The sequence below is a fragment of the Desmodus rotundus genome, chromosome 4 (genome assembly GCF_022682495.2).
Source record: "Desmodus rotundus isolate HL8 chromosome 4, HLdesRot8A.1, whole genome shotgun sequence".
NCBI lineage: Eukaryota > Metazoa > Chordata > Mammalia > Chiroptera > Phyllostomidae > Desmodus > Desmodus rotundus.
This window is the reverse complement of record NC_071390.1, coordinates 116719041-116733008: the sequence shown is the minus strand read 5'-3', so window position 1 is coordinate 116733008 and position 13968 is coordinate 116719041. Positions and strand designations below refer to the sequence as shown.

At 39.8% G+C, this 13968-nt stretch overlaps 1 protein-coding gene across 1 annotated transcript in view; it reads left to right on the top strand.

Annotated features, from left to right (window-relative positions):
- Positions 1-13968, top strand: part of LOC112322428 (uncharacterized) — a 61545-nt gene that overhangs the window by 15357 nt on the left and 32220 nt on the right. The window contains exons 4-6 of the mRNA XM_053923472.1: positions 43-131; positions 5144-5303; positions 7587-7670. Of these exons, the coding sequence (XP_053779447.1) occupies positions 43-131; positions 5144-5303; positions 7587-7670 (333 nt within the window). The remainder of the gene's footprint in view (positions 1-42; positions 132-5143; positions 5304-7586; positions 7671-13968) is intronic.

Below are 13968 nucleotides of genomic sequence, written 5' to 3'. Positions count from 1 at the left end.
TGAGCCCTTTTCTAAGCTGTTCTTTCTTGTTTTCTTTTAAAGATTCAACTATGTCTAAAGAAGAATAGGTCATTTCACAGTTTGCCAAATGAAGTGCAGCTCCAACTTTGCCCGACTGCGATCTATCAAGAGTAAGTGACACAAAAAGATCCCATTGGGTTTTGGCAGTCCCCTAAGAAAGGCAGATGGTGACTAGAGTTTAACCAGACTTCCCAGACAAAACACACGTTATACATTGAATGCTGACCAGAAGACATACGTAGTAGTTTGAGGTTTGTGCTTTGAACTCTGTCGTGTAATGATGCATTTTCAAAGCAACCTGAAGGAAACTAGAATTGAAAGTAGGATGAATACTAAGACTTGTTATAAGCAAAATGCCAAAATAAAAGAAAAATATTGGACTGCTGCAACAGACCACTTATTTATCTAGAAAGAGGAAAGCATGCAAACTGTATTAGGTAAAATACCCTGAGTTTTATGATAGAGGTCTGAAGTTGACATTTTGCAACTAGGGGTTGCCCAAAATCTTTTGCACAAAGTTGATATTTTTATAGTGCTCCATAATGGAAACCCTACCATCTTAATGAGAATACCAACAAAATTAAAACACGATACAAAAACCTGCCTTTTCCTGCCTCCCCTCTGTGTGATTTAGACTCTGACAGGTATCTCTGCATGACATTTGAGGTGATGTTAGTATATTTGGGGAAATAGGTAGGACGTGGATCATTCATTTTGCTGGTACAGATATTGGCAAAGAGCACATGAGTTTTTATTCAGATACAGCGGCCCCAGTTTCCTGTGTGATGGAGGCTGTGTGGTTCTGGGGTCTGCTCAGCATCTTCACCAGAGTTGTTTTTGGAAATTTGGCCTGGAAACTATTTCACTAATCTTTCCAAAGACTCCATAAGTTATCTAATACCTGTAATAAATATTTACTTTCTTAAACCAATCACAATGGATTCTATTGTCTGTACACATAACCACGTTTCATAGAAAGTCCATCATGTGTACAATTCCTTCTTGGAAAAAGTTAACTAATGTAGCTTTAACATAAAGTGTCACTTTAAAAATTATTGATATTTATAAATTTTAAGGGAGAGTTACTTTTATCAAGCACCAGTTCACTCACTGAAGATTGATAGCACTTTACTATTTATTCATGTTTACCCTGTTACATGGAGAATAAAAATAAAAAATAAATCAATGTATTGTAATAATTAATAATGTTCATAGGTTCTTCTTAGAGTTCAGTATTCACATATAGCCATATGTATATTTTATGTAGACATTTTAATGTCTGAATATGACAGTATTAAATCTTGCCTTTTTTATTCTTAACAAAAATACTCTGATTTCTGTATTTGTTGTATCTACAGGCTTAAAAAGAAAAAAATGTTAAGGAAGATGATTTTAATTAAACTGTAAATATTTTCAAGAGCTTCAAGCTCTCTGGAAGTATAAAATTAAATGTTTAAGCAGAAGCAGCCTCTTTCATATTGGCATTCCTTCACATCGCTCAAGTAGGGTGTGGAAGGATCATCCTGGAGTTGCAGTTACATATAAAAGCAGAGAACAGGCTCATGTGAATATTTTATGGTTTATTGTATGGGTGATATTCTGAAATTTTAATGCTGCAGAAGAAATGGGTAGCCCTGGAATCCTTGTGTCAATCAATGAGTTATAGCGGAGGCTGGTGATCCAATTAGTATAATGGGCATCTGGCAGCCAAATGATGCACTTCAGAACCTGGCTGTGAATGACTGGCCCTCATCCACTTTCACAATATAAAGGAGAGAAAACAGAATGTGGAGTCATCCTGCTCTTTCTGTGATGCATTAGATCTGACTGAGTCTTGAATACCAGGCTTTTTTCCATTACAGCGCCTCTCATCTGTCTCTTCCCTCTGTAAGTTCTTCATTTCTCATGCTTTTCCTCCTTCTTTTTTCCATCACACATTTATTACAGGACTCATCTCGTTGACTATTCCGCTATTTTTTAAATCCTCACCCAAGGGTATATTTACTTGAGAGAGAGAGAGGGAAAGGGAGAGAGAGGGAGAGAGAGGGAGATACCAATGTGAGACGGAAACATTGATTGGTTGCTTCCCGTATGCGCCCTGACTTAGGATCGAATCCGCAACATTTTTTGGTGTAGAAGATAATGCTCCAACCAACTGAGTCACCCAGCCAGGGCCCTCTATTCTTAATTCATAGAAACCAACCATTATCTTGAGGATGTTTCTATGATACAGCAATTACTTCAGCAATTTTTAATGATTTTTAAGTCCGCAGAGTTAAAGTAGTGGTTTTGAAAAATTGGTATCAACCTATGCACCCCAATGTTCACAGCAGCACAATTTACAATAGCCAAGTGCTGGAAGCAACCTAAGTGCCCATCAGTAAATGAGTGGATCAAAAAATCATGGTACATTTACACAATGGAATACTACGCAGCAGAAAGAAAGAAGGAGCTCCTACCCTTCACAACAGCATGGATGGAACTAGAGAGCATTATGCTAAGTGAAATAAGCCAGGCAGTGAAAGACAAATACCATATGATCTCACCTATAAGTGGAACCTAATCAACAAAACAAACAAGCAAACAAAATAGAACCAGAGACACTGAAATAAAGAACAAACTGACAGTGACCAGAGGGGAGGGGAGAGGGCAATAACAGGGAAAGAAGGGGAAGAGTCATCAAAGAACATGTATAAAGGACCCATGGCAGCCAAAGGAGTAGGATTGAGGGTGGGAGGTGGGGTGGGGGTGGCAGGGGAAAGTGGCGGCAGGAAAATGGAGACAACTGCACTTGAATAACAATTAAAAAAAGCAAAAAGAAAGAAAAGAAAAATTGGTATCTATTAACATTAACAGTAGAAAGTCAGGAGTCATCATATTTTAATCTTGTGATCCTCTTCCCAAAGGCAATTAAGATAGTATTGTTGAATTTCTCTTTTGCATAGTCTTCCTTTGGAACTAGAATTATAATTCTTTAAGTAACCATAGAACCTTATTTTAAGATTCTGTTCCTTTGCATTAATAAGCCCAGTATGTTAGATACAGTCTGTGAAGAGCCTTTGCACTCCTACACCTCTTGCTGAATGTGTGAAATGCGAAAGCTTTGGCTGTTCCTTTACTTGGGACACTTCTCAGGATAGTTCCTGCCGCTGCAAATCCTGAGAAGGTAACGCATTGCAGTTCCTGCACGGTACCTGGTCTCTTTCCAGACCACTTGCTTAACGCTTACTGTAAAAGCAGTGGATTCCCTAAGCTCAGGTTCCTCCCCTGTGACTCATCCCACTGCATATGCTGCTCCACTGGGCCCTCCATATTGCCCTGTGGGACTTGGGGACTGGTGCAGCCATGCTGATGCTTCTGTTACTGCTTTTGCTGCAACTCCTAAGTCTCGGACTCAAGAGTTTCATGTCTTCTGCCATAAGAACACCCATGGAAATGTGACAGACATACTTATCATCTTGTGTAGTTATTTTGGTGGGAATTATCCTGCTTCTAACTCTCCTTTACACTGTCAAACTTCTTGAAACAGGGTAAAATCCCACTACTTTACTTATAAAATATCTTCCTTTTGAACAATTTAAATGTATTCCATAATTTTTTCTAAGACATTATTATGAAGTATGTAGTAGGTACAGGTTGTTCTCATTTTATAAATAAAGAATTGGAAGTGGAAGTTAAGTGATTTTTCTCAAGCTCATTTAATTAATTCATAGCATATCAAGTGCTGGAATTCAGGCTTTCTCACTGATAACACAGGGGTGGGAATGTCTTTAATATATAATACTGTCATCTTTTTCCCTAACACTCTCCCTAATGACACCTGCCTAATTTGGAATATAGATATTATAACTGCTACTCTTCTAGAAAGAAAGAATTCTGGGTAGTATAATTATTAACTTCAAATCTAAAATTATCCAGGCTTCCCAACATTTCATAGAACATGTCTTGTTCCAGTCTTCACAAAAATTACTCCTATAAGAAAAATAAAATAGTGTTTGTTCTTAGCCTCAAATGCAGTGTTAGTCAGTGTGGTTCTTATCAAAATAATCTGGAGATCCTTTTAAGAATACAGATTCCTGGCCTTGGCCAGGTAGCTCAGTTGGTTAGGGCATCATCCTGATGCACTAAAGTTGTGGGTTCTATCCCCGGTAAGGGCACATACAAGAATAAAGCAGTGAATGCATAAATAAGTGGAACAATAAATCAATGTTCTTTTTTCCTCTCTCTTTTGCTCTCCTCCTCTCTCTCAAATCAATTTCTTAGAAAAAAAATACAGATTCCTGAGAGTCATACCAGATCTACTGAATGAGAATTTCCAGAGTGAGAATTTCCTTGATCTTTTATGAAATGCCCCAGGTGATTTTTTTTTTAATGGTCATTACCACCAGGGATGGGTTGTTTCTATAAACTTGGGGTGGGCAAACTACCGTCCTCTGGCTCAATACCTACAAATGGGGAAAAGAAGCAGATTTACAAGCTGTTCCTGAATATAATACAGCAGGTCCTCAGCGCTGCTTTGCTCAGTGTCATTTGGTACAATGTTGTTCAGATGTCATAGGAACTTGACTCCTGTTTATATCAATGAGTCTATTGTAAAGTGGTTTTATTATAAGTCATTTTGCTGCAGTTCCAAGAACCTGTCGACGATGTTAGTGAGGACTTACTTGTACTTTTAAAAAGTCTTGATAAAAGGAATACAAATCAACATCAAATTTGTCTCCCAGAAAGCCAGAAATCTTACCTGGCATCATGAATTCAGCAGTCGTGTTTTAAAAACGCCTATATTTTGTGAAATATGAGGACTTATCTAAGAAATTCATTTCTACAGAGATCTTCTGTTCTGTGATTGTGCAGCTCCTCCTTCTGCCTATTCATGAGCCCACTCTATGTATATTCACGGAGGGCCTAGTTTCTGAGCCAAGCGCCATTGTAGGCACCAGTTCTGTAACAGTGGACACGTTGCGCAGTCCTTGCCTCTAAAGTCTGCACCAGAAGAAGATAATTGCTTCTTGACAACAAGTAAAATTCTTTCCAGATGAAGATGGCAGGATTTTGTTTGCCACCAATGACTTCAAAATTGCCATTTTGCAGAAGAAATATTTTTAATATTCTTTCTCCCCAGGTTGGAAGCTGAAAGTATGCTTCTAAGACAAGGACGTGTATCACTTGAATGCTGCCTGATTCTTGCTGGACATTTAAAGGTCATGTCAAGCAGTACGAGCATGAACAAAAATACCAATTCTGAAATTTTAAGTGAGTTTGAAGAAGGTGACTTCATAGGGGTAAATATTGTCTTAATTTCTCAGTCTCTTATCATTTTTATTTTTTATATTTTTTATTGTTTTTCACATTTTTATTTTTAAGAACCTTAAAATTACGTGTCATTGTATTAAAACAACATAGTATGCTGCAACATTGCCCTCAAGTATTAAATATTTCAGTAATTGAAATGCTTAGAAAAAAATATATTTTCCTTAGCGGTGTAGAGCCGACATATAGCCTGATATGTAGTTTGTGCGTGCACAGAACTGACAAGATTCATAAGTGTTTGTTATGAATGATTGACCAGTTAAATGAATGAGTTACAAATCATACAGCTTTGGAGGCGGGGTGGTGTTTTTTTTAAGTGTACGAAAATAGTTACTGATTCAAGGAGATATTTTTGATTCTTTAAAGAAAGTCTATTCTTGCAGAAGATTTTATGCAGAAGGGGTAAGATTTAGAGCAAGAAAGCAGCTTGTGTGTAGGAATAAAACTTGCTTCATTTCTATATTTAGTTGAGGGCAGCCTGGATTCGGAGATCCAGGATCCTGAAGTCCCTAAGTGTAGAGGTCTTGGGAGGTAAGAACAGTTGCTGGTGTTTATTTTGGAAATGTCAGCTGAGGAAAGGTGTGGTGTTAAAAACAATGCAAAAGAGTGCGGACTTGATTCTACAGGTAGTACAGCTCAATGAGGGTTTTTAAGTAGGAGGGAGATGGATCAGGTTAACATTTAGGCAGATAACTGGTGTGATCACCAGTCATAGTGTTAACATAGGTGGGGCTATGTTAGCAGAGAAGGGAAAACATGGGATTGGAGAAGAGGTAGAAGATTAGTGAGCAGGTTCTAGACCAAAGGCACTGGCGGTGGGGATACCAAATAGGAGATGGATTCAAGATATTTTATTGGTAGCCAATCTGATGAGAAGGGCAAAGGATAAAGATGTATTTCTAACAAATGTCAGTCAAAATCAAACCTTATTTTTTTCATGGCATTCCCATTATTAATTGTGCATCATTATTGGTGGGTCAAAAATTTCTGGATAGATTGAGAATTAGTTAAGGTGTTGGCCAGCCTATGACTGGCTGAATGTTCTAGTGTTGGAGGTGCTTGGAAAGCACTTTTAGAATCTTATGAGCCTTTGTGTATGTCAAAATCTTCTCCAGGATCAGCGACTTAGTGTTAGAAGGAGCCTCAGAGGTCAGCTCAACAAATCCTTTCACGTTACAACTTAGTGGATGGAGACCCAGGGCAGTTAACTGAATTGCTCATCTTGACAGAGCTAATTAGTGGCAGAAATGGGAGTAGAATTTGTATTTAGTGTTCTGTTCACTCGGCTGCGCTGCCTCAACTGTGTGCAGACCAAACAGAGCCATTGATTTCTTAACTAAGGGAAGAAACTTGGAGATCATCTGAACTGGTATTTCTCAGCCAAAATCCATATAGGGTTCTTCAGGGAAACAGAACCAATAGGACAGATACAGACATAAATATAAGAGGAGATTTGTTCTAGGAATTGGCTCATGTTATTATGGAGGCAGAGAAGTCCCACAGACTGCTGTCTGCAAGCTAGAGAACCAAGAAAGCCACTGGTGTAATTCAGTCCAGGTCCAAAGGCCTAAGAGCCAGGGGGATGGATGGTGTTAATTCCAGTCAGAGCCCAAAGGCCCGAGAATCGAGGGGCTGATAGTATGAGGCCTGGTCCAGGGCTGAGGGCCTGAGAACCAGGGGTGCAGATATCCAAAGGCTGGGTCAGACGGATGTTCCAGCTCAAGCAGGGAGAGACTTTAAAGTCATGTCACTCTCCCTTCAATAAGATAATCTCACCTTGATTCTGTATCGATACATCTTTTTCCATATTATAATCATTAAAAAGTGTTACAATTTTGTATACTAACACCCCCACCCCCACTGAGCATCTCCACTCCAAGTTTGTCACCGTTAGGACAAAGCACCCTTTTTTCTTAGTACCAAGTGTTGAGTGGAGTTTTAGGATGCAGCGTTAAGTGTGTTTGCGGATCATGCTGTTGTTTTGATACATCAAGTATTCCAGAATAGACTCATTCGACCTAGTGTTCTGTTTTTATAAAATAGTCCGTACATTTTAATGCTGCTGGGACTGATAGATTATTGGAAGTAAGACCAGGCCAGTACTTTCTTATGAATTCTATAAACTCAAGATTTAAAAAAAATTATTTGTTTAAAATGTCACATACTTATAATTTCATACAGTCCCAGAATTTCATTGTAATAATAGTGTCAGAGCTGAAATAATTCCAGAAAAAATCCAAATTTTTTTTTTTCAGGAAATCTGCCTTTTACCTAACACCAGTCGGCCTGCTTCCATTTTATGTAAAAAAGGTGTAAAACTTCTTGTAATAAGTCAAGATGTAAGTATATGATGGTATTCATTAAAGTGACTAATGCTTTAAGGAAACCTTTTCCGGGAGCCCAAGTAAATTTCAAAGCCAAAAATATTTATAATGACAATGACTACTGAGGAAAATAAATGTCTGTATTTAAATAATGTTACATCTTAGTGCTTTGTGCTGAGGGATCAGTTTCCTTAATTAGATAACAAATCATGGCAGATGTAGGGGAAGCAAAATTTTACCACTGCCCTCTTAGTGTGGTTGGCTATTCCTTGGAATTAAACTGACACAAAATAGGTTAACAGGAGAAAAACATACAAATCTAGGTAAGTTTTATGGGAGCCCTCGTAAGGAAGTGAAGACCCAGGGAAGTGGCAAACCTATCGATAAATACTGTAATACACTGAACAAAGAGAGGTCATTGTGGAAAAATAACTAAAATGTATGAGGAGGCTAAAGGAAAATGAGAATTATTTTAACAAGGTCTGACTTTTAGAATTCTCTCAGCTTCGACTCTTCATTGAAGAATGTTTCTTTTCTCCTGGTATGGGGAGGGCATCTTTCACATGGGAGTTTTTTAATCTCCTGTTTTCAGAAAGAAAAGGGAGATTAGAATGCTCGTCTTGCATGTACTGTTTTCAGGTGCCTTTAGCTCAAAATAATCCTTATGCCAAAGTGGCATATTTTGGGGTGGTATATTCTGCCAGATAACTCACATAAAACTGTTATGTCAGTGCCTGACAGAACAGCACTCAGTAAATGGTAGTTATTACTTTCATTGCTATTAATTATAATAAAAACAATGGCATGCTGTTGAGGACAGATGCAGGCCCTTTAAATAAACTTTTGAAAAAATTGTGAGTATCATTGCTGCGTTTCTTAGGCAAACAGCTGTTTGGTTCATTGCTAGGTTTATAATTTGAAGTTAAAAATGCCTCTCTGCAGGGATGTGCTGGGGTGCTGCTGGAATTCTTAGCGAGGAGGCAGATGCCGTGTGCGGTTCTGTTGTCTGGCAGTGCATTTTGTCACACAAGCCTGCGTCAAGTGGGAAGCAAAGGTTTTCATTATTTGGGGGGAGTGATTTACTAGTGTTTAACAGTTCTTATAGCAGGCTCTGGGGTGTACTATAATTCCCTTTTTATTTTAAAAATATTTCTTAGATAAATTTCATGAGACACATAGCCTCATTTTCAGGGTGATGGTGATACAACAGCAGCTGCTCTATTTTTTTTTTATTACTCCAGACAAATGGCTTTCAGAAGCTATTTAGACTATGTGTTCCTATTCTGCCTTATAAATCTTGATGTGCCAGGTACTGGAACGATTGCTTAGTTGTTCCCTTGGGAAGCCTGAAGTGAAACATTGACTTTGGGCCGACAGCCCAGTTCAGCTCTTTAGCTGGCAAAAAAAAAAAGTCTTCATTTTCTCATTAGGGAAACTAGTGGCTGCAGAATCTTGCCTAGAAATATTTATTATTATTGGCATGGCCATAGGACTGTGTACTGTCTCCTTCCAAGCACTGTTGGGAAGCCATTCTGGAAGCAAAGGAATGCGCTCGAATCTGTATGTGTTAAGAATTTTTAAAATGCATATCTTTGTCAATACTTCGATAAAGCTCATGAGATGTTCTTTGTATTTGCTAAGATAAATAATTCTGTGAGTAGCTTCTTAGAGTCAGAGTGGAACGTACTGCACTCTACTTTGAAAATGTCATAGGAAATTTCTTGAATGTTCGAGTATTGACAACTACCAATTTAGTAGACACACGCTGTGTACCTCTTGGCTGAACCGTGGCTGTAGGAACTTGACGGCCTGCAACGATGATGGCCCTAATAAGCACCATGTGCTCAAATGTCCTATGAAAAAAGCATCAGAAACACCATGGTATACAGGATGTGGTTCTCTTTTTAAATATTATATTTGATTTATTATTTATGGGCTAAAAAAGAAAGGTGAGCTCCATTAACCCAGTGACCTCTATTTTTTCCCAAGCAGGATAATTGCATTCTAATGGAAATACAGAAATGGCAGGTATTGTAAATACTACTCCCGGAACAAGTGGGGCTGCTGGCTTCAGCCTCAGAAAGCGTCCAGTGGGGTTCAGCATAAATTTATAAGCAACTCAAATTCTTTACCAAACAAAATAGGAAAATGCTGCCAATGCATTAGCATTGGGAAAATCTAATAATGTTCCTGGTGTTAATCTTATATTTTCTTCAAACACATCATGTTCTTTTATAAGATACAGTATTCCGTTTTATTCAAGACGGAAACCGCAGCCGTACAGTACGTGTGCCGCTGTGGCGTGTCTCACAGATCACAGCGACGCGCTCGTGTTGGTCGGTGCTGCGTGCCTCCGTGTGAAGATCGTGCACTGAGCCCTTCGCTGGCTACTTCTCACAGACCTTCTGTGTTTTTTGATGTGATCACATCGTCTGGCTCTTAAGATACTGAATTTTGAGACCTTCCTTCCTGGTATCCAGCTGGAGAAGGATGGAGTCTCAATTCTGCTTTTGGACCCTTGCTGTTCTGGGGTCACAGAGACTCCCAAAGGAGGTTGTCAGTGGTTCTCAAGTGAGAGTTCACGCACTTCGCTGGCTGTTCTTCACCTCTCAGAGGTGAATGAGAAAGATAAGTGCTGTGTACCTTTCTCAGAAAGCTGAATTTATTCACAATTTCAAAATATGATCCTCTATGTTTAGATTATGCTCCTTCTGTTTTGTTTTTTTGTGGTTTTTTGGTAGTTATGTATCATTTATTTCATGAAATGATGTTGACAATCCCTGGTAGTTGTTGTTTTAATGTTCTTACTCGTCACACACACACACACAAAGGTGGTGTGAGCTGTGTGTCATATTTTTTAAATAATTCACTAGCCTGGGAAATCCTTCAATCTGGAAACCGGCATACTTTGTCAAACTTTTTGTCTTTATGAGGGCTCGGATTTCTGTCTGGAAATACTTCCTCTGAATCATTTTGCTAGTACTTGTTTTAGGCTGTTTATCAAAATAGCACTGCTTGGTCCTTCAGAGCCGGAGCTGTGGGCCGGGCAACCAGAGGTCAGATTTCAGTGCTGCCCCGGTGAGCACTGGGCCACTTCTGCACTTTTCAGAGCCTCAGTTTCCCATCTGTGTAAACAGCACCAACAAGGTGCCCGTTCATAGAAGCGCTGCAACCGTGAAGTGAGTTAATACACCTAAAATGCTTAGAACTGGGGCTGGCACAGAAGATACATATTGGCAATATATAAATTTTGCAGCTGATCATCTTTTCCTTCTCCATTTTTGTAGTAGGACAGTTACAGCCAGGTTTGCCCATACCTAGCCCAAGATTGTCTGGGACATGATTAGGAGAAATTTAATGGCCAGCCTTGCCTTTTCCCGCTCTGCATTCACTCTTCCCCCTGACTCCCTCCACTGTTTGTTTCTACCATTGATTACGTGCTTATATAAAAATCCCACCAATATGTGGGATTTGGGTTAGATATATAAAATAACTGGTTAAATTCAAAAGTTCAATTTCTGACACCAAGCCTCACGTTCCACTTCAGAGTGACTTCACTGTACTCCGACTTCAGAGCTGCTTTGATTACACAACTCGCTTGGCCAGCCATAGCCTCCCAGGGTATTAGAGCAGGAAAGGGAATGTGGTGGCCGTGACCAGGAGGTACCGGGCCCCCGGGAGCTGGCTGCTGGGGAAAAGGCCATTGATAGACCTAGTGAGAGAAGATTAGAGGTACTGACACAGCTGTAACTCAGTTATCAAACATAACCATTTACTGAACACCTTTTTTTAAAAAAAAAAACAGATTTGTATATTTTACTTGCAATATCATTTAATTCTCACAGTAACTCCATTAGCTACTACTCTTATTTCTCTTTCACTGGCTGACAGATTGGAGAGAGGTAACAGATCTTCAACAAGTTGTGCAGGGGCCCAAGGCTAATAAGCAGCAGAACTCACACCCAGAGTACCTGACTCTAAAACTACCACTCGTCGCCCCTATGGTTCCCTGTCTGTTAAGTTGTTCCCAGGAAGTGACGCAATGGAAGCTATAGGCCTCCTGTAAAGTTCCAAACGATTGCAGTGGCAAGCTTGCACAGATGTCTGTGAAACTTCCTGATGTCGAGAATAATAAAAAGACCTCTTTATTCATTTTATGCCCAAATTTTCTGTATAGTGGCCCATCCTATAATATATCACCAGAACATATTCCCAGTTTTATGGCGTGCCTCGCCTTCTTAATCAGAGACCTGTGTACTCTGTTCTTGCCATCTGCTTGAATCATTTACTTACCCGGGTGTTTACTTACTATGCTTCAGATTTTCTGTAGTAAAAGGTGGCATTCGGTACCGAGAAGTAAGCAGTTGGCGTGCCTGTGTCACTGGAAGTTGGCAGCCACGCTCCTTTCCTGAGCAGTGGAGGTTGATCTCAGGACGTCCTCAGGACAGGAGTGCACAACTGCCCTGCATTTTGGAGAAGAGTCTCATGCTGGTGTGTCTGGAGCAGGCGGGTGCTCTGATCTAGCCAGGCCACGGAGGGGTCTCGGCACTTGTATGGAAAACAAATACTGGGCAGAGACCGATGTGCGACAGGAGACGTGAAGTCCTTGTTCTGTATGTGAACCCATGCCTTAGAGTTGGACCTAAACTTGAGTGGATGGCAATCAGCAGTACTTGGTGTGGTTACCTAAGAAGACTGCAGTGGATGGAACAATCTCACTATTTTCTCTTGCTGGTTTTGTTTTGTTTTGTTCATTGTTTGTTCAGAAATGATACCTCAAAACCATTTCAAGTTTTATTGGAGTTGGAGTCCTAGAAAAGGGGGATCTAATCACTGAGAAATAAATGTTCTTCTGAGAATACTTTTTAAGCCTCTTCACAGCATGCTGCTGATTGTTCATCCAAGGTCCAGATTTTGCAAAATCTTGTTCCCAAAAAGTACTTAGGAAATTGAGAGATTTTTGGATGTGTTTTACCCACTTACTCATGCATACTTGTAGTTCCCAGTCTTACCTTTATTTCCGAGTTGTTGAGCAGGAATGACTCATTTAACATGAGTGCTCTGTTCCCTCAGATTTATGTTGTCCTTAAGGACATGAAGGTAACTATTTATCCACCCTTTTTTATGGGTTGGTATTCCGTATTGTTTTTCCAGGATACATTTTGTTGAAATTCAGCACTTTGGACTATGTACACTTGAGTAATATAATAGACAAATAGAACAAACTCTCTGATTTTTTTCCAAGCTGGATAGTTTTCAAAATAATCTCCGTTTATGTTTATATTAAAACAGGAATAACTTCCATCTTCATAGCCTTGTGATAAATGGTCCAATTACGTGACTGACCTAGTTTCATAGTTCTCTCTGCCTTCCAACATTTCTTATGAACAGCTGCTTGAAAGGATGGAAACTGCTTGGCTTAACAGTCATATGAAAATTCATCACTTCTCACTAGCAGCTTAATCTTCTGGAAAGAACGCAAATTCCTTCTCCGCCCCCCCCCATCACCCTTCATTTCTTAAATTTCTACTTGTTTAAAAAATAACTTCTTGAGTTCCTCATACACATCAGGCCCTGCCTTAGGGCCCACCACAAGTAAGATAGACACAGTGTGTGTTCTTACATAATCGAATGGGTTCAATATTGGTTATTGATTTATACAATTGATTACTGATCCACGCAATAATCATCTAGTGCTAAAGTCACAAGATAGTAAGTGGATTATGTATTCGTATATGTTTCTTTTTTTGTAACATCAGGGGCAGAGGCACTCGAGGGCTCTAGCCGACTGGCAGCCAAGCGGCCCCACTGGGCGGCGAATCCCCTGCTGTCCGGGTCTGGGTCTGCGTTAGGTTTGCAGTTCCCAGAGTTTACACGCCAGTGCTTCCTTCCAAGGACAGACTCATGCTGATTTACAAGAGAATGGTGCAAATCTGAATGTTGGTTTATTAATTTGATGGTGAATATCTTTTCCCAGTCACTAAAATATTCATGTTTATCATTTAATGAAGCCTTCTTGTGTCAGGGTGGCCTGAGAGGCTGAATTTGCAGTCAGAGAAAATGCTAAGGGAAGAGAACGTTGAAGTAAAGTTATGTAAGTGGTCCTGAGGGATCTTTTATCCAGGCCAAGGGGACGCCTGGGACCAATCCAAGCCCGGTTGCTGAGAACATCTGTAGAGTGAACCAGTCCCATCCCCCAGGTTCTGTGTCTGGCCAGTGAGGGGCGCTTACTGCCAACGCTTTCCTTCTCCGTCTCCATCCCCATTTGCTATGTTCCTAGGCTGATTACTGTCCTGAGTGACCGTCCTCTCGT